Raw genomic sequence first — 21694 nt, 5'->3', positions numbered from 1 at the left:
CCCCCCAGCCCCCTGCCACCTCCTATGCCCCCTTGCCACCTTCCCCCTTCTCCTCCCCCCCACCTCAGGAGACTTGGGACAATGCCTCCTGTATCCCAGGAGCAGAGCTCAACTTTAAAAGTCATGAAGTAAACTGAAAAATGAGCAAAAAAAAAGCCCTAATGGCAGAAAGCTGTTATGGTGACAGAAGATCAAAACAAACCCAGAAGAGAACAACAATGACAACTCAACACATGTCGTTTTCTTTACAACAGTTTCATCCAGTAGCTGCCCGTTTTGTATGTTTTAATTTTAGCAAAACATTCTTCTAATTAGCCAGCACAAAATGATTTCAAGGAAACAAATTATATTTAGCTGACACACATCAAAATACCTTTTTACAAAGTCCTTACCCATCTTATTAGCTAGGTAACGAAAGATATTGCCTTTTCATTTTAATTTCAAAAGGGACCCAGAGACCTTGAGGCAAACAGCCCAGGAAAATGAAGATTATAATAATCATTATTATCATCATCATCACAGGGATGTTGACAAAGCAGAAATATCAGATTTAAGACAAAATTACTAGCTTGTCATGCTTTTCAATAGCAAGTTGGAAAATGGATTGCCCGCCTTTTTTCGGAGGAATACTAAAGACCTTCAGTTTACCAAGAATTGTAAAGTACAATTTTGAAGTTGAAACACATTTATAACAAAAATGTTACTAAAGTAGGGTTCTTAACCTTGCATCTGTGAACTTATTTAATATATATATATGTATATACATATACATGTATGACTGTGTTTCAATATAATTTGTTTTCTTTGTAAAGCTATGTATTTTATTTTATGCATTTAAAATCATTATTCTGAGAGAGGATCCATAGGCTTCATTAGGTTGCCCAAAGCTAAAGGAAAATTCATCCAGTTCCTTGCTATACCGAGAACAGGCACCAAATGAATACTGCATAACACAAAGAATCCATTTATCAGCATGGATTTATTGAGCATCTATTCCAAGCATTTGATATCAGAGCTTCTGATCTCAGGGAACTTACAATTCTTGAGAGAGACAAAACTAATTAGAGAACAATAGTGCCAAACTATGTGGCACTAACTATAAATATAATAGGAGTCCAGAGAAGGAAGAGTTTAATCTAAGCTGATCTCTCCTTTTTTTTTTCTAGAATTATAATTGAAATTAGTTTTCACATGGAAGTAATATAAAAGGTGGTTGGGTCCTATTAGCAATATAGTTTCGCTACAATGGTCAAGAACAATATAATTCAAATTATATCATATGCAAACAGTCCTCAAAAGAAGAACTATAAACTATTAATAGCCATTTAAAATGCTATAAATCTCAAATGATCATAAAAAATGTGAATTAAAACAACTTTGAGGTTTCACCTCCCAGCAAATTGGAAAAGATGACAAAAGATGGAAATAGTCAATTTTGGCTAGACCATAGGAAGGTGGTCATTGTCATGCATTGATGGAGCTGTAAATTAGACCAACCATTCAGGAAAGTAATTTGAAACTATGCTTAAAAACGTCTAAAACGTCAACCTCCTTTGACTCAGAGAGGTTACTTCTAATCATATATCCTAAGGAAGCCAAAGATACAAAGCAACACTTTTTGTAGTACTTAAGAACTGGGGGTGGAGGAAGGGGTTAATGAGCCTCGCTTGATTGAGACATAGCTGACCAAACTGTGGCACATCGATGTGATAGAATATCACTGCACTGTAAAAAGTGATGAATATGAAAAATACAGGAAAATGAAAGTGATATTTAAAAAAAAGATACAGGAGAGGGACAGAGAAATGTATATATTTGCATGCATTTTTACTTGAAAATAACCAGTAACTTGAGTCATTGTGTAGCGCCCTTCCTGAAAGAGTCTTGTACACTTTCTACTGCCTCCACATAATTATGGACAATCTACAGTTTGGAAAATGTTGTTGCAAGAAGTCAGTGTCACCTATATATGAGCAAGGTTTACATGCCTCTCCTGCTTAAAAATACTGACCACAGGCACCCTGCCCCAGCAAGGTAGCCTCTCTGGTACAGAGGCTGATAGCTGCTCTCTTCCATCCTCATTCATCAGTTTAATAGAAAATCAGAGAATCTTCTGACCACTGAACCCAAACACAAATTATATTTCACAAAAATTCTGGTTACAATAAAATAATGTCATTTCTAGGTAAATGCTGAAATACATTTGAAAAAATTAGAAGAGGAAAGAGAAGACATGCCAGATGAAGCTAAAGAAAAATCTCCTCAGCAAGGGGGTAAAGGTGGCAAACTTGCAAAGAAGAAGCCAGAGAAGAAGAAGAAAGGTATTTGGTATTCCAGAAAATAATCTCTCTTCTTTAGTCTTTTCCTGGTAGAAAACATACACTTATAAGAAAACTTGGGAAAGAGGTTCTGGTCATAGAGATAGAATAAAGAATAAGAATTAGAGCCAAGTTATAAACTGGTACCCATGTATTATAAAACACCAAAGGAAAGTCTGCTATAGTACATTGGGTGGTCAGGATTTATGGGAGGCAATGGGTGAGAGTTGCATGGGGTGAAAAGGTCTGCATGCATTGTAATCTGTGCCATCGTAAGAGTATCCATACTGATGAAATCCCAGCTTAAAGAATGTATAGAATAAGTCACTTTTATTTAGCATTTTGAAATTTATGAAGTACTTTCCTCGCAACACTCTAGAAAGCAGAACAAACATAGAGATGAGAAAAGTGTTCACTTTTCACTGTTCACTGAAATGAATTAAGCATAGTCACGTAGCTTTTAAGGATAATTGAACCCAATATTAATCAATCAATAATCTATCTTCAGTCACCGAATAACAGACTCTCAGAGCCTAAAGGACGTCTGAGACTATGTAGCCCAACCCATCCCTAGGAAATTATCTCAATGACATGCCTAATGAGTAATCATTGAGCCTTTTTTTAAAGTCCTCATCTGGCCCACTTTTGGATAGCTACAATTGTCAATGTATCTTTTCATCAAGTTCAAATCTGTCTTGGCAGTTTTTGCTTATTACTCTTAGTACTACCCAATGAAGCCAAGCAGTAAGAGACCAACCCCTGTTCCATATGATTAACTTGAAGATAGCTATCATGTTAACTCCCAAGTCTTGTTAGCTAGGTTAACATTCCTAAAATGTGATGACCAGAATTAAAAATAATACTTCGGGTGGACATGTCCAGAGCAGAGTATATAACATGATCATATGTACTGGACACGATGCCTCACTTAATGCATCTTAAGATTGCGTTAGATTTTTTTGGCTACCATGTCACATTGTTGACTCATTTCTTTCAGGATGCAAGAATGTAGTTCATCTGGGTCAGGTGACCTGAATTCAGCTAGAGTAAACAGATGCTCTTTTACCATCTCCTGGCTTTTTTTGAGCTTTAACTTCCTGTTAGTTTTGTTATCACTTCAAATGTGAAAATCATTCTCCTTTGCAGAGAAAAAAAAATCATATTTATCTGTCTATCCATCTATATATCTATCCATATGAATTGAACACAAAAGGTCATATTCCTTCTTTGATCCTCCTTTTTCTCCACAGTATAGCTTTTAAAAAAATCTTTTGTGTTGACCTTACCTTCTCTTGCCAGCCTCAGCCCATTCTGAGTTTTAGCATTCCTCGCACTATTTTACAGAAATATTCTATGCTCTTCTATTCAGTTCTTTGTTCCCCAGCCCTGTTTATATCTTTCGTACATTTCTTTTAAAAAATCTAAGTTGGTTGATGCAGCCCCCGTATTGGTCTCTTCAGACAAATCCCATTTTCCCTCCTCGTTGGAATTATTTCTTTTTCTGTCTTCAGAATTTCATTCTTGTACTTCTCCTATCCCCATTGCTCTGATTTCTAACAAGAGATTTTACTCCATGGAATTCTCCCTATTTTTCCTTTGAACTCCTTGAAATATGTTTTCTCAAAATCTGCATTGCATGTCAGACTTGCCCTAATTTCTTCTTCTTCCCTTTCACAAACTCCAGGATATCATGGTCACTTCACTCCCAAGATTCCCATCATTTACACTCCATCAACCAGTTCCTCCCCGTCAGTGTGAATCAGACCCATAATGTAACTTTTTCCTTGTAGATTCCACCTCTTTTGAAGGATGGTATCTTCCCCAAAGCATGTCGATTAGCTGATCTGTTTTTGACAGAGAGCTCCAGCAGATGTCTGGATAATTGAAGTTCCCCATCATTCCCATATCATGCCTCCACAAATGCTGGGTTTGTGACCTGTCATCTATTCTTCTTTCTGACCAAGTGGTCTGTAATATTCTTCAGTAACAAAATCATTTCTGTTTTTCCCTCCTTTGACCTTCACTCAAATACCGTCCATCATGCTTCCCCTCTGGTTCCTGAATTTCCTCAAGTGAGTATAGAACTTTACCCCCTTCCTCAACCCTTTTATCCATTCTGTTTCTTTTGAATAAGGTATACCCCTATAGAGTCACAGCTGTCATGGGAGTTATACTACCATGTCTCAATGATACCTATGAAATCCCATTCCCCCCTTGTGCTGCGACCTCTAGTAGCTCTTGTTTGGTGCCTAAACTTTGGGCATTTGTGTTTAGACTCTTGAGGCCATGGATTTTACCACTGGCTCCTTATCTCCTGTAAATTTGCAGGTGTCCTAGTTGCTCCTCTTCCTTCTTAGTGTCTGCTGTCAATAGTACCTAATTTCAGGTTACACACAGGCAATCTCTTCCTTTTCCATCCATTCTAATTTAAAGCACTTTTGACTAGATTTACAAGAACTCTGGCAAATACGTTCTTACCAGCTTTTGTTAGGTATACTCTACCTTATACTCGACCTTTTTTTGTTTGTTTGATTTTAAGAGCTATTTTTCCTTTATTCTAGTGAATTATTTTAAATGAAATACAAAATGCTGGACCAACCTAGCAATGGCACAATCTGCTAGCATGACAGCTGTCTGGCATGCTGGATTCAATGTTGCCATCTACTATCTTGGATGAGCATCTCCCCAGTGATTCTTCGGGATGTGGCATCCACCCCAAACATCAACAGTGAGCCTCAAATACTGGCAGTCTCAGAGGCTTACAGGACATCTTTCACATATCCTTCATATGCTCTCTGTCTTAAGAAAAAAAAAATCACTCTGCTCTTGTTCTGATAATCATAAAACCCCACTAACCGTACAGTTTCTGTTACAAAATTAACAACATCATAAATTAGCATTTTTCAGACAAAATCAACTCAGTAGAGAAAATGAAATATGGCTAGGGAAAATAGAAAGAACACCTTATGAAATTTAATTTCAAAAGGATTAAAAGTCAGTATCAGAAGATAATCTCTTTGCTGTCTTTACCTTTTAAAGGTAATCTGTCAGCCCTATACTGTAAGCTATGATCCAGAAATCCAAATCTCATTCTTGGGCAGTACCTCCTTAGTCATCTGTTCACTACCCAAATTAATTTTTCTTTTCAGAATCTCTTGCTTTAAATTTTCAAGTGAGGAAAGCAGAGTCTGTGCCTCTATGGACTTCAGTTTCATGCTCAAGACTTCCAAATGGTTGACAAAAATTTTAGACTCCTCCTAGAGGCATCATATGTGGCCATGTGATTCATCAGAAGAAGATAGTTGTCATCTGCTTTGATAAATCTTGGGAGTTTCTTAGATTCAATCCTGTGGGAAACAAAAGGCATCTCTATTATAATCATGTTGGAAGACAGGTGCTTTGGTGCCCCCGAGCAGGGAATCGGCAACTTTTTTCCTTTTCCTTCTTCCTCTGCCCATTACTGGGCGATCTCTCAGTTGAGATCTTCTCTGTCTGTACTATATTATTTTTAGGACAAGAGGCTTCTTCATCTTTTGATCATCCAGCTCTATGATCTTTTTAGGAAGAGCCTCCAATCTGTTTCTAAGCTCTAATTGTACAGGTGCCCTTTTCTTTCTCTTTCTCTTTCTCTTGTATAACACTTCCATTTGCTATCATTATGACAAACATCAAGTCTTGCTTCATCTACCTCAGAAGCTGTTTTGTGCATTGGTGAAGTCTTGCTTCTGTTTCCTTCATGAACCTTTTATCCTAACAATTTGGAGTGCAGAGAGGCCTTTTTCTAGTTTCCTCAACTTACACTGGATGCAAGTCACTGTGGGTATTTACAATTCAGCCCTATGCATGTGGTTAAAACTTTTTTTTTACAGTCAATTTTTTTATTTATAAAAAGTAATTTTTTAACAACCAATTTGCCCCTGCCTAGCAATCCACTCTGTCAGTACACTTAATGTTCTGTTTGTTCTGCCTACTTTTTCTTATTTTCCCTGCCTTGCCTTGTTTTACCAACTTCCTTCTCCTTAGCTTTTTTTTTTCTTTTTTTTTAGGCAATTGGGGTTAAGTGACTTGCACAGGGTCACACAGCTAGTAAGTGTCAAGTGTTTGGTCTGAGGCCAGATTTGGACTCAGGTCCTCCTGACTTCAGGGCCAGTGCTCTATCCACTGTGCCACCTAGCTACCCCTCTCCTTAGCTTTCTTGAGTCTACTTCTTCAAGTTCCACTTGAAGGATTAATCCTCCTCAATTTTCCTAAATTCTTCTATATCTTCCTTAGTTGTCCTTCATCTTGTTTCTGTTGCTACCCAGAAATAGAAGCTGGACCAATAATTGAGTTTCCTCTTTTATTTTTTTTCGCTCACATTTTATTTTTTTAGCTCACATTTTGCCAAATTTTTTTCTCCCTAGGTCAAGCTCTGACCTCCTTTAGTAGTCCAGATTCCTACAAGTCACTTACACTATTTCCTTCTTCTCATTTTTCAACTCAAGCCCTTCTCTCTTCTATTCTTTGTCCCACAACCTTCTTCCATAGAAGCCTCTTCTCTATTTTTGAAAATGAGGTCATTTACCCTTTTTCCATCCTGTGATATCTACCACAACCTTTCAGTAACTGCTGACTGTATGTCAGCAATCACATACAAGTTCTTTTAGTACTTTGGGATATAGTTCCTCTATGCCTGTGGGCTTGAATTTAGTAAAGCCTTTAGTCAATTTGTCTCTCTCATTTGAGAATCAGATAGAGAATAGAAGTTCCACTCAGGAACTGGTTATACATTTTTTTAAGGTTACGATAAAACATCATTAGAGCAAGTTGAAAAAACAAAGTATTAACTGTTTTGACTTTGGAAGGAAGCAAGCATTTGTTAAATGCCTATTATGTGCCAGGCATATGGCAAGTGTTTGTGAAATATTTTCTCATTTGATCCTTACAATAACTCTGTGAGGTAGGTGCTATGAGTACATCCCAATTATACAAATGAGGAAACTGAGGTTTTGTGAATTGCCCAGGGTCAGATAGCTAATAAATATCTGAGGCTGGATTTGAACTGAGATCTTCCTAACTCCAGGCCAGAGCCCTATCCCTTGGCAGAGAGAGAAACAGAAAGACAGAGAGAGATTGGATGTGTGTGTGTGTGTGTGTGTGTGTGTGTGTGTGTGTGTGTATTGTGTTCCAGCTATGACACTGGTTATCATCACTAATCATTACTATATAATGTCTACACACCTAGCTCATGATTAAATTCTTCATCCCTTTCCTCTCTCTTTTAGGTAGTCTGTAGTATTTTGATGATATCAAAGCTTCTGTTTCTGGCTGTTGATTTTCATCCAAATGTTTTCTAGCATGATTCTGCCCCACCCCAAACAAAACAACAACAACAACAAAAACAAACTCTGGGGTCTGAGATTTTTTTTTCTTATAACTATATCTTCTTAACTCATAATATTCTTCTTTCATCTCCCCCCGCACCTTGTGCCTATTTTATTTATTTTTAATAAGGTATACCCTCCTTTCAGAGTCATATTACTATCATGAGTCACATCTGAAAAAGTCTCTATGATAGTCAAGATGTGAAATTTTCCTCCAGTTCTCCATTATTTCCCAAAGATTAAAGTCAATAGATATAACGATCACATCCATAAGTACCTTTAATTACCCTTCATGTAATCTGACTGGACCTGGAGAGAGACAGAAATTCACTTAAAGTGGCTCAGTGCTCTTACTATCTTTCTCATCTACCTTGGGCTTGTATTCCCTCCCAATGATGTTAATTCTATCTTTTCCAATTTTGGAATAATAATAATAATGATGATGATAGCTAACATTTATATAGTGCTTACTATGTACCAGGCGCTGTTTTGAGCACCATATCTCATTTGATCCTCACAACAACTCTGGGAAGTAGGTACTATTATTTCCCCCATTTTACAGATGAGGAAACTGAGGCAAACAGGAAGTGACTTGCCTAGGGTCACACAGCTAGTAAGTGTCTGAATCTGGACTTGAACTCATCTTTTTTTTTTTTCCTCTGCTCTTGTTGATACCAGCCTAGTTTGAGTCCTTATCACCTCTCACTTGGATTATTGTAAAAGCCTCCTAGTTTCTTTTTTCAGCTCTAATTCATCTTCCAGAGGTACAATTGGCTAAATAATCTTCCTAAAGCAGATGTTTCACCATTTCAGTCCTCTGCTCAGAAATCATCAGTAGCTCTCCATTACCTCTAGGATAAAATATAACCTCAGACTAACAGATTGTTTAGGTTTGAATCCTAGGTTGTGATAAATAACTTATGTGAGAGTTATGCTTTTAATGAAGTCAGGTTTATTGAAATGATACACAGGAGTAAATGTTATTCAGCAGCCTTTATCCCAGAAGTAGCCACAGCAAACTCTGATTCTATAACCTAAACCACTGTACCATGAGCAGAGGAACCCTGTCAATGGACAGCTCTGAATGGGATGTGGTCATCAGCATCTCTATGCCAAGCCTGGAGTGATCCAAAGCCCTTTGGGGCAGAAGAACTTTTATGCCCTTTAGAGACTAGGTAGAAAAGTATAGTGCAGCTGAATCTCTTCTAATGGAATCAGGGAAGTTCCCTTGCAATGGAAAAATAAAGCTCCCTAACTCATCAGAAGACTTACCTCAAGGCAACATCCTTGCTTACTGGCCTTGCACCAAGAACAATTAATGGAAGATGTCAGGAGCTCAGGGTGAGCAGGATACATGCTCCTTCTTTCCAGGGGAGTGGACAGCCAGATGTAGAAAGAAGTTAATTTCTTTAGCAGAAAAGCAAAATTCACTTTGAGCTAATTCTTGGAAAATGGAAACCAGAAGCAGACAAACAAAATTATTCCCTGTGGTCAACAGAATCAATAAAATTTATCTAATAACTTAACTGATTTCCTTCAAATTTTGCATCAAAGGTCTCTTGCATTCTGGCTCCTATCTACCTTCTCTGTTTATTTCATACCATTTTCCTCCCTGAACTCTACCATCCAGTCAGACTGGATTAGTAGCTCTTCTACAAACTCAGCTTGTCATCTCCTACATGTGTGCATTCACATTGGTTCTCCTCTGTAAACTCCATTCTCATCTGTCCTCCTCAGAAGCCTTGTCTTCCAACAAGAATTCATTCAGATCCCAACTCCTCTATGAAGTCTTTCCTGATTCCTAATTAGAGGCAGCTAAGTAATGCAGTGGGGCAGTTAGGTGGTGCCATAGTGCATAGAGCACCAGGCCTGGAGACTCATCTTCTTAAGTTCAAATCTGGCCTCAGACACTTAGTGACTGTGTGACTCTAGGCAAGTCACTTAACACTGTTTGCCTCAGTTTCCTCATCTATAAAATGAGCTGGAGAAGGAAATGACAAACCGCTCCAGTGTCTTTGCCAAGAAAATCCCAAAATGGGGTCACGACGAGTTGGACATGATTGAAACAATGGAACAACATCAACAGCAAATGTAGTTGTATAGTGCAGTAGTAGCATAGTAGCTGACTGAACAACAAGAAGTAGTGTAGTAGACTGGGCATCAGAGACTTTAAATACAGCCTCAGACTCTTACATGCTATGTGACCCTGGGCAGGTCACTTAACCTTGAGTACTCAATTTCCTCCTCTGTAAAATGAAAATGATAATAGTGCCCCAGAGCTATTGTGAGGATGCAATGAAATAAAATTTTCCAAGTACTTTACAGCCCCTAAAGCATTGTAGATATCCTAGCTGCTAGCTATCTCACAGGTATTTGCACTCTCCCTTCCTCAGTATATGGTATTGTTGTTGAGTAGTTTCAGTCATGCCTGACTCTTCGTGACTCCATTTGGGGTTTTCTTGGCAAAGATACCAGAGGGGTTTGCCATTTCCTTCTCCAGCTCATTTTTACGGATGAAACTAAGGCTAAAAAGGTTGTCGCTTTTCCAGGGTCATACAGCTAGGAAGCATCCAGATTTGAGGCCAGATATGGCCTCATGAAAATGAGTCTTCCTGATTCCCAGCCCAGCCCTCTATCCACTGAACCTCCTAACTGCCCCTCTTCAGTCTATATTGGTGTCCATACTCCCAACCATCACCAGTACCACCATTAGAATACAAGCTTCTTTATTTTTGTCTTTGTATCCCTAAGCACCTACCACATGTTGCTTATTCAATCACTTTTCAGTCATATTCAACTCTCTACGACCCATTTTGGGGTTCTCTTGGCAAAGATGCTGGAGTCATTTGCCATTTCTTTCTCCAGCTCATTTTTAACAATAAGGAATTGAGGCAAACAGGGTTAAGGGACTTGCCCAGGGTCACACAGGTAATAAGTGTCTAAGGCCGGATTTGAACTCACGAAGATGAGCCTTCCTGATTCCAGGTCACATGGAAGTGCTTAATAAATATTTGTTGAATCTAATTATTTAATAACTATATACACATATAACACATGTAGATATATATGTATGTATTAAGAAAATCTGAAATTTACTCAGAACATTTTGCTTCTTCTGTAGCTCCATCACCAGAAGTCCCTCCCGTGACTCTAACACCAGAGGAATTAGAGGAGATAGAAAGGAAGAAAGAATTGAAAATAAAAATAAAGGATGAACATCTTGCAGCCCTGCAATGTGAAGGTATGTAACAACAACATCATTTTCACAGAAAAACAAATAAATACTCACCAAACTGACAAATCACAGAGGAATCCTAAGGAGGGTCAACACTACAACAGAACAAATAGATTGCAAAGTGAACAATTCAATGCCACGCTTGTTCTGTCTATGCAGGCCAAACCATGCATGGTTAAAAAGTAAGAAAGAATTCTTAGCAACTTACTTGAATGGAAAAAAAAAATGACAAAGATTATTTTTTAAGGATAAAAAGTGTAAAATGTGATAGATTTTTAAATTTATCGACAATATCAATACTAGCAGTGACATTTGTTGGCCATTCCATTGGCATTTGATCTTTCCAAGTGACAAATCAGGCTCCAGCTGTCATTGTGACTTGGCCGATGTTTTCCCTAAATTGAATTGTGAATTGAATTTAGTGTCACAGTCTTACTATAGCTTCAGAAGAAAATGTAGAGGTGTTAGAAAGAGGAAACAGCAACTAGAAGGGTCAGAGAAGCTATGGAATAGGTGTAATAAGGGAAAAGCCTGGACATTGCTGAGACTCACCAGCCAGAGAAGGAGGCTAAAGGGAGGCTTAAAGAAATGGGGGGGGAATTACAATGGGAATGATTTAGGTCTGCAGCTAAGATGAAAAAAAAGTCCTGATGGAAGGTTCTTAGATACTGAAATTTAGTTCTTAGGAGTAAAATTTGTAAAATTCCCCTCTCTAAAGATCAGTAAGATAGGAGAAATGGCCACTGGGGCAGGGCTGGTGGGAAATTGTTAGGTCCTTTCTTTCCTATGGCTGGTTAACAAGTTGCCTCTTTCACTTCTATGATCTTGAAATTCTGGGAACCAAATGAAAAAGAAGAAGGATTTCAGAGAGATCAGAAAATAGAACCAAAATAGTATTTTTTTTACAAGTCATTATAGCCATTGGATTAGAGACTAAAGTCATCAAAGTGCAGGATTAGGGAGTAGGAGAGGGGGTGAGTAGTGACCCATCTGGTACTCTTGATACTTCCTGGTTTCTTCCCAATGGTTACCACAAAGTTTCGAAGTAGGAAGAATAGAAGATCCAGAATGGTGGAAGTCAGGTCCCATGCCTCCATTCTATTGCTTGGTCCTATCCTACATGATTGCTATGGCTCTCTACATCCCACCCGTGGTTCTTCTGTGTGTCACATGCCCCTCTAACCTTTAAAGCTTATAGGATGGCGTTATCCACAAGACTTCTAGTGTTCCCTTCATGAATCTTTTGATTCTAGAAAACCTAGCTGGGGCACAAAGTCACAAGAACTTACCCAGTTGCCTCCCTGTGGTCTTAAAATAGTGAAATAATCAGGACAGTTCTTATTTCTTAGTTACAATTAGAGGAGATGTCTCCTGCCCACCTTTTGAAATTTAAAGTCACCCACATGTGGTATTTCCGTCTTTGCCCTCACACTTCAGAACTGATCATAGAGGCTAATCTTGTCATGTAATCCAGCCCAAAGAATGAAAACCAATTCTAGTTTTAATGTAAATATCTTTCTATATTTAAATAAACCAAATGAAATAATAATAATAAACCTCAATTAAATAAACCAAAGAGGTTCAGAAGTTAGGAGGGTTGCTTCTTGTTTATGGGAACATATGGGTATGCATTCATATCTTCAAATCATCACTGTTGGACCGGGAGTTCTTTGTTTCAAATGACTGATTCGTTAGAAAATGTGTACGCATATTATTGAAAACCACCCTTCCCTGACCTCACTTTTTAAATACAGCACAAGCAACACAGTTCCGACTTGAGCTGATCAAGACAAAGGCCCTTGCTCATATGGAAGAACTTCTAGGAAGGGCGGTCGATGTTTACAAACTGATTGACAAGTGGCTCGGAGCCCGGTACTTGGCGGAAATGGCAAGGTAAGTAATGCACGGTTAAAAAACAAGAAAGAATCCCTAGTAACTTAGTTAGATGGAAAAAATGACAGATTATTTTTTAAGGTTGAGAAGTATAAAAGGTGATAGGTTTTTAAATCTATTGATAATGTCAGTACTTACAGTAACCAACATTCGTCGGCCATTCTGTTGGTTTCTGATCTTTCCAAGTGACAACTCATGCCCCAACTGTCATTTTTCAAACGTGAAGTTTTACAGGGTGCTAATGAATATGGCCTTCTCATTACTCGATTGGAATTTGGGATGGAATGTCAGACATGTAATTTCCTGAATTTCTGAGTATTTTATACTGTTATAAATACCAGGTTAAGTATCATAGTATTTTAATGCTTGAAAGGATCTTAGAGATCATCTGGGTAAGCTCCCATGTTTTGCAAATAAGAAAATTAAGACCCAAAGCTGAAGACTATCCAGTGTGAAGCTAAGGAGGCACTAGGGAAATCTAACCAATTAAACTGGTTGCCCTGCTGAGATAATCCCCACTTCTAATTTATAGACAGTTTCATCCTATCAATTATCTGAGGAAATTATAGAGACCTGGTATATTAGGAGTAAGAAACGAGTCCTAGTTTCAACTGTGCTATTAATAAGCTAGGTGACCTTGAGTTCATATTTTCTAGGCCTCAATTGCCTCATCTGTAAAATGAAGATCTGGGGACTAGGTCATTTCAGAGGTTCCTCCTAGCACTACAGTGCTATTGAGTCTTTGAAATGCAACTTTTCACAATACCCATATGTGACATTTCAGTTCTTAAATTCTGGAAATTTTCATATACATGAGATCCAACCAAATGAATAGGGTTTTCAAATTCAACTTCCATCACCCACAAATCAGTCACTGTCATTTTTCTTTCCTTTACTAGTTGCCACTTGCTGAAATTTCTACTCTAAATTCTTCAGGATACATTTTCAGAACTGTAGACTCCAAAGCAAATGGAGCATATCACTTTTCAGTCTATTGGCTATACTGCAGCTGTAATTGAAAATGAATAACTCATTAGCCCCGAAGTCTAAATGAAGACTAAATGGACCTTCACTGTCCATAAATGGTAATTGGTTCAGTGTACCATTTTCAGATGATGGAGTGTCTTTCTTTGTGACGTGAAAAGTTCTTTTCCATGTTGTTATTCATCCAACAAATATTTATTTATTTATTGGCTACCAGGTGCTAGTTGCCAGGAGAGATGAATTTTAAATAAAACCCAGTCTTTCTCCTTTTGGTACTCACATCCTATAGAAAATAAGAGATTTAAACACAAATCTTCAGTAATATAAAATGTGGTATGAAAAGTACATTGGAGAGGTGCACATAGAGTGCTCTCTGAGATCCAAAGAGGAAGGTCATTATTGACGGAGGGTCAGGAAGCTTCCATTTGAGATGGACTTTAAAGGCCTGAAAAATGGTGTAGTGGATAGTGCCAGGCCTGGAGTCAGAAATACTCATCAGACACTTACTAGCTGTGTGACCCTGGGCAAGTCACTTAACGTTATTTGCCTCAGTTCCCTCATCTGTAAAATGAGTTGAAGAAGGAAAGGTCAAACCACTCTAGTATCTTTGCCAAGAAAACCCCAAATGGGGTCATGAAGAGTCAGACATGACTAACCAACAATAGCAACAACAAAGAAATTCAGCTGAGGGGCAGCTAAGTGGTGCAGTGAGTAGAGCCCTGGCCCTGGAGTCAGGAGGACCTGAGTTCAAATTTAGCCTCGATAGCTGTGTGACATTGGGCAAATCACTTAACTCTGATTACCTAGCCATTAAATTTTTTTTTAAATTTAAAAAAAGAAAAAAGGGAAGCTACAAGCTAGGTGGCGCAGTGGATAGAGCTCTGGCCTTGGAGTCAGGAGGACCTGAGTTCAAATTTGGTCTCAGACATTTGACACTTACTAGCTGTGCGACTTTGGGCAAGTCACTTAACCCCGATTGCCTAGGAAGGAAAGAAAGAAAGAAAGAAAGAAAGAAAGAAAGAAAGAAAGAAAGAAAGAGAAAGAAAGAAAGAAAGAAAGAAAGAAGAAAGAAAGAGAGAGAGAGAGAGACAGAGAGAGAAAGAAAGAAAGAAAGAAATTTAGGGGGAAGGTAGGCACTTCTGAAATGATTGTAAATACCATGAGCAAAGGCACAGAGAAGAGAGAGCACATAAGGAATGGTCAGGGGAAGGAGAGAATGATAGGATCATAGATTTAGAACTAGAAGCGATTTTAAACGTCATTTCATTCAATGCCTTCTTTTGAAAATGAGGAAACTGAGGCTCAGAGAAGGCAAATGATTTGGCCAAAGCCACACGGGTAAGTATATAGCAGTGCCAGAATTCGAACCTAAGTCTTTTGACTCCCAATAATGTCCAAGGCCTGGTCCTAGTGAGGCAATGAGGTGATGCAATGGATAGAGCATTGGACCTGGAGTCAGAAAGACCTCAGTTCAAATCCAGCCTCAGGCTGCATGACTTTGGACTAGTTACTTAACCACTATCTCCTCAGTTTCTTCAACTGTAAAATGGGGATAATAATAGCACCTACCTTGTAGGTTTGTTGTGAGGATCAAATGACATTTATAAAATGCTTAGCACGATTCCTAGCACAAAGTAAGAGCTATATAAATGCCAGCTATTATTATTACATTGTTTTTATTAATATAATTATCAGATATACATATGAAATATAATATCATATATGTATGTAATAATCATTGTCATTTCAGTTTGGTTGTAATATTGAGGGGAGACTTAATATGAGGCCAAAGGTTAGAGCAAAGCCAGACTTTGAAAGCTAAGAAAGAGTTTTGACTTTACTTGGAGGCCACTGAAAATTTTTGTGTAAAGCAGTGACATGCAAATGCTAGACCCTTATTTAAACATTCTATGTAGATTATACATTTATTTTTGCCCTCCCCCCTCATTTGAAGATACAATATATATACATGACTGTAGATGAGCCAAGAGGTGCCAAAAATGGGGTCTCACTTTTAAATCCAGTTTAGGGCACACTGACCAATCTTTTCGACCTGCATCCTCTAGTGAAACTTACTGAGGCTCATATTCTTTGAGTTTTCTCCTTACTGAAATGAAACCTCATTGCTCAATCATATATGAGTGATTACCTGACTTCCCACTAGATGGTGCTCGCCTTTTCGGTTCCCTGATTGCTTTGAATTTGACTCATCAGTCAACTTTGAAAGGTTCCTAGGCCTCATCTTCTAAGTGAATTCAGTACCAGTATCATTCTCTTGAAGCAGGAGCCAGTGAAGTCATACATCATGTCTGAGAGATTTGTCAAGACACAGTGATTTGACCTTCCTGAGATTGTTGCTTCATTTTAAAAATTGGAATAATAATAAGAGTCTTAACTCCCTCACAGGTTTATTGTAAGTCTTACAACTGCTTTTTACAACACATTTTTTAACAGCTGCCACCAAGTCAAATGTCTAAGTTTAATTTGCCTTATTAATATTCTCTCCATCTCTTTCTTAAGTCTAAAAATCAACCAAATAATAAATCAAACCCTGATTTGTAGCATTGGACATAAATGCTAATGTTAAACATTTAACAGTTGGCTCTCAAGAGCTGGTTTGACCTGGCTTTTAGTCTGTCTCTGGGCTTAAATGAAATCATGTGTTTAAAGAGTTTTGCAAACCTTAAAGTGGTATAGAAATGTCAGATATTGTTATCATTTCAGAAAAAAGCGAATAATATTCCTTTTTAGAAAATGAATGTATTTATGTGCCTATGTAATGTAACACATGTAATATGCACATCTGCATATATACCTATGTATACATGAAATATCTGTTTTACTATGTACTGAGATTTGCTTACATTCTGAAATCTCGCTATCTGGCTTCTCAAAACTCAACATCTCAGACTCAACACAGCAGCAACTTCTCTTACCCCACTCTGGGCAGCTACCACCTGATGCCCCAGCAACCATGTTGAAGGGACCTTCAGTTGGCATTGATCTTGGTATCACTTATTCCTGTGTGATCATCTTCCAACATGGGAAAATAGAAATCAGTGCTAATGACTAAGGTAACAGGACCACCCCAAGTTACATCATCTTCAGCAACATAGAATATTTCATTAGTGATGCTAAATAGAATCAGGTTGCAATGAACCCCATCAACACAGACTTTGATGCTAACATTTGATTGGTTGCAGATATATTGATGCAGTTGAACAGTCAAGCATGAAGCATTGGCCTTTCACAACAGTGAATGATGTAGGCAGGCCTAAAATCCAAGGGGAGTCCAAAGGGAAGGCCAAAAGTTTCTATCTAGAAGTATCTCCTTTGGTATTGACCAAGATGAAAGACATTACTGAAGCTTACCTTGGGAAGACTATTATAAATGCTGTCATCACAGTACCAGCCTAGTTCAATGATTCCTAGTGTCAAGCCGCCAAAGATTCTAGAATTATTGCTGATCTCAATGGGCTCCAAATCATCAGTATCATCAATGAGCCAACTTTGTGCTGCTATTTATTATGGAATGGGTAAAATGTTTGGTTCATCTCCACTCCTCATCTACTGCTCTATCTGATTTGAACTCCATAGAACAATATGCGTCTCCCAGATTAATCTCATCACCTCTAACCTCATCACCATGCTGCTCTAGGCTAGACTGATACCACCTCCCTCTGCCTCTTCTCCCCTTTGATTAGAAAGCTTGGGGGACGGGGGTGCCAAACTGCTCCCAATGCCTTCCTATATGGAGGGCAGAAACTGGACTTTTCAGCTCACTGTACTCTGCCTGGTTTTAACTTCATGGAACAAGATGCTCCCATGCCAGGGAACCTCTGGTCCATCCCACACACACACTTTTCTGTTTCTTTTTGCATTGTCTGTTGTGTTGTTTCACCCCTGCCCCTGCCAACAGATTGTGAGCTCTTTGATGACAGGGACTGTTTTCCTTTTTATTAAGTGTATCCTCAAGGGATTAGCACAGTGCCTGGCATATCCTAGGCACATAATAAATGTTTATTGGATTAGTCTGGTGCCAAGAAAAATTAGTTGTTCTTTGACCTTGGAGGTAGTACTTTTGATCCCTCCATTCTTGCCATTGAAGATGGTGTCTTTGAAGTCAAGTCTCCTTGGGTGAAGAGAACTTTGAGAAACACAGGGTCAAGCATTTAATTGCTGAGTTCAAGTGAAAGCCTAAGGAGGACATCAGTGAGAACAAGAAGGCTGCCCGCTGATTGAGCAACACCTGGGAACATACACAGCATGCCCTTTCTTCCCATACCCAAAACAATGTTAACACTGACTCCCTCTAAGGAAGTATCAGCGTCTCTACATCTATCACAAGTGCCCATATTGAAGAGGTGATCCTCTTCTCTGACAAACTAAACCCTGTGGAAAAGGCCCTAAGAGGGATGCCAACCAGATAAATCACGGATTCAGCACATCCTCTTGGTAGGTGCTTCCACTAGCATCCCTCAAATCCAGAAATTTCTGCATGACTTCTTCAATGGAAAGGAGCCCAATAAGAGTATCAACCCTAATGATACTGTTGGCTGTGGTACAGCCATCCTGGATGCCATCTTGTCTGAAGATAAATCTGAGAAGGTTCAGGACTTGCTGCTTTTGGACATCATTCCTCTTTTTCTTGGTATTGAAACTGCTGGTGGAATTATGACAGTTCTAATCAAATGTAATACCACCATCCCCTACCAAGCAGATACAGACATTTATCACATACTCAGACACCCAACCCAGTGTGCTTGTTTACATTTACAAAGATGAGAGAGCAATGACAGAGGATAATAACCTACCTGACAAGTTTGAGCTCACAGCAGTCTCCCCTATCCCCAGGGGTATTCTTCAGATTGAAATAACATTTAACATTGATGCAAATGGCATTCTCAAAGTTTCTGCTGGGGATAAGAACACAGTCAAGGAGAATAAGATTGCCGTTACCAACGACAAATGTAGTCTGAGGCAAGAGGACATTGATCATATAGTCCAGGAAGCTGAGAAATATGAGACTGAAGGTGAAAGCAGAGAGCCAATGTGTCCTCCAAGACCACACTTGGATCTTATAATTTTAACGTGATGGCTATGGTAAAAGATGAGAAATTCCAAGGCAGAATTGGTGATGAAGATAAACATAAGATCTTTGATAAATGTAGCAAAATATTCAGCTGTCTAGATAAGAACCAGACTTCTGAGAAAAAAAAAAGAATTTGAACATTAGTGGAATGAATTAGAGAAGGTCTGCAATCCTGTCATTACTAAACTGTACCAGAGTGCAGGGGCCATGCCAGAAGGCATGCCCGGTGGATTTCCAGGGGGTGGAGCAGCCCCATCCAGAGCTGCTACTTCTGGACCCTCAATTAAGGAGTTTGACTAAAAACACCAGAGGAAAGAGCATTCCACACAACTTTCCAAAAGCTGAAGGACTCAAATTTGTAGTCAAGGCAATGGCGGTTTAAAAATAACATTTAAGCTACTGTGTAAATCTGGGCATTCTGAATACTTGAATAGGTACAGAGGGAGAGAAGTGGACAACATAGAACTTTATCAGTCCTATAGACAAGTGGAAATGCAATTCTTGTTCCAAAGAATAAAAACTATTTAAAATTGGCACCATAAAAAAATCTCTGTAGTAAAATTTGTGTCCTCAAATAGCTGTTTATTGCCTAAAATTTGGCATTTGTGTATAAATATTTTAGGCCAAGGGTTTTGCTCTTGGTTTCTATTTTGATTTTTTTTTGTCTGTGACTTTCTGGGTGTCCCAAGAGCTATTCTTCCCACATTGTAGCTTCTCTCTATGTTCCTGAGCTAGATTGACTCTACATGTGTTTTTCTCATTCCCCCATCCTTTTTTAGCTTCAAATTCTTTTGATTTAGATTTTCCAGACAGTAAACAAATATGTCCTAATCAACCTTTGTTCAGTGTATTCAGTCCCTTACTATAAGCCTATCATTCCTGTATTTTTAGCTAGAGTCTAAAAATCCATATTCACTTTATGACACCAAATTCTTAATCAACTGTTTAGCTCCCATACCAGCTTTTCCCACCTCCATCCCTTGCTTTCAACAAGCAACACTGATGAAAACACTACCTTTGGCTCCGTAACCTTTTCTTTGTAGTACTTATCTAATAATAATATTGCTGTGCCAAAGGGTATATACAGTTTAGTGACTTTTAGAGTATACTTGTAAATTCTTAACCAATTCACAGTTCCACCATCAGTGTGCCTGTCCTCCCACATCCCCTCTACCAATTCCCATTTTCCTCTTTTACCAGCAGCTAGGTGGAACAGTGGATAGAGCACTGGGCACAGAGTCAGGAAGACCTGAGCTTAAATCAAGCTTCAGACACCTAATAGAGGTGTGTACGTGGGCAAGTCACTTCACCTGTTTGCCTCAGTTTCCTCATCTATCAAATAGGGATGATAATAGTACCTACTTCACAGGGTTGTTTTGAGGACCAAATGAGATAATATTGTAAAGCACTTAGCACAGTGCTTGGCACATAGTAGGTACTTTAAAATTTTTAACTATTATTGTTATTATAGTTATTGTTGTTATTATCTCTGCCAATATGGTAAGTGTAAGGTAGAACTCTAGAGTTATTTTGTTGTGCATTGCTCTTATTATTGGTGATTTGGAAAATTTTTTCATATAGCTGTTGATTTGTATTTCTTCATTTGAGAATTCCTTATTTGTGTTCTTTGACAACTTATCTATTGGAGATTATGTCTTATTGTTATATATTTGTGTGTGTGTGTGTATATATATATATACACATATGTTTGTATATACACACACATACACACACATCCTTGAATATTAGACTTTTATTTGGGAAATTTTCTGTAAATATTTTCCTCAAAATTATTACTTTTTACAGATGACAGGATGGATGGTTTTCCTAAGAAATCCTAGCTATATTTATTCATTCTCTTGATTTCTTTTTCTTGTTTTATTGCTTCGTATAGCCCTTTCAAAAACACTCTTACATCCATTTTATTAAAAGATATTTACAAACCTGTGAGGTAGGCAGGGAAGGTATCATTACTCCAATTTTACTGGGGAAGAAACTGAGGACCAGAGAAGTTGAGTGACTTGAACAAGGTGATATGTTTAGGAAGTAGGACAGAGCTAGGACTGTGCTGGAGGTCTTCTAACTCCTGATCTAGTATTATTTCCACCATACTACACTGCATCTTAAAGATAAGGAGCATGGAAGACAGATGCAGTGAATTTCCATTTACAAAGCACTTTCCTCACAATGTAGCTGACTTATATGAATATAGATGACTTGCTAACATAATTAATTAAAAATGATGTTTATATAGTGCCTTGTTAAGGTTCACAAAACACTTTACACAAATTACCTCATTAAAAAAAAGAACCTTGGGAGATAGATACTAGAGCTATTATTATCCAGATTTTACAGATAAAGAAACTGAGGCTCAGAGCATTTAAGTGATTTGACCACAATTAGTAAGTGATATGTTCAAGTTGTTTTTTAGTCATATCTGACTCTTCATGACCCCATTTGGGGTTTTCTTGGGAAAGATACTGGAGTGTTTGCCATTTCCTTTTCCAGCTCATTTTACAGATGAGGAAACTGAGGCAAACAGGGTTAAGTGACTTGCTTGGGGTCACACAGCTAGTAAGTGGTCTCTGTCCAGATTTGAATTCAGGAAAATGAGTCTTCCTGACTCCAGGCTTGGCACTCCATCCACTTCCAAGTAAGTGACATAGGTGAAATTCAAAGCAAAGACTTTCTGACCCCACATCCAGCACTTCTTTTTTTTAGATGAGGAAACCAGTTCAAAAATGTTTGATGACTTCTCTAAAGTTGTAAATTTCTCTGTTGTTGGTCAGTTGTGTCTGACTCTTTGTGA

The 21694-nt window shown here is 38.3% G+C and overlaps 1 protein-coding gene across 1 annotated transcript in view; it reads left to right on the top strand.

Annotated features, from left to right (window-relative positions):
• SPEF2 (sperm flagellar 2) overlaps positions 1-21694 on the top strand; it is a 222718-nt gene that overhangs the window by 186184 nt on the left and 14840 nt on the right. The window contains exons 24-26 of the mRNA XM_027846244.1: positions 2186-2321; positions 10803-10922; positions 12671-12809. Coding sequence (XP_027702045.1) covers positions 2186-2321; positions 10803-10922; positions 12671-12809 — 395 coding nt within the window. The remainder of the gene's footprint in view (positions 1-2185; positions 2322-10802; positions 10923-12670; positions 12810-21694) is intronic.

This window comes from Vombatus ursinus, unplaced genomic scaffold (genome assembly GCF_900497805.2).
Source record: "Vombatus ursinus unplaced genomic scaffold, bare-nosed wombat genome assembly UNPS02015106.1, whole genome shotgun sequence".
In the NCBI taxonomy this organism is placed as follows: domain Eukaryota; kingdom Metazoa; phylum Chordata; class Mammalia; order Diprotodontia; family Vombatidae; genus Vombatus; species Vombatus ursinus.
Note: the sequence above shows the minus strand (reverse complement) of the source record. Positions and strands in the feature narration are given on the sequence as shown.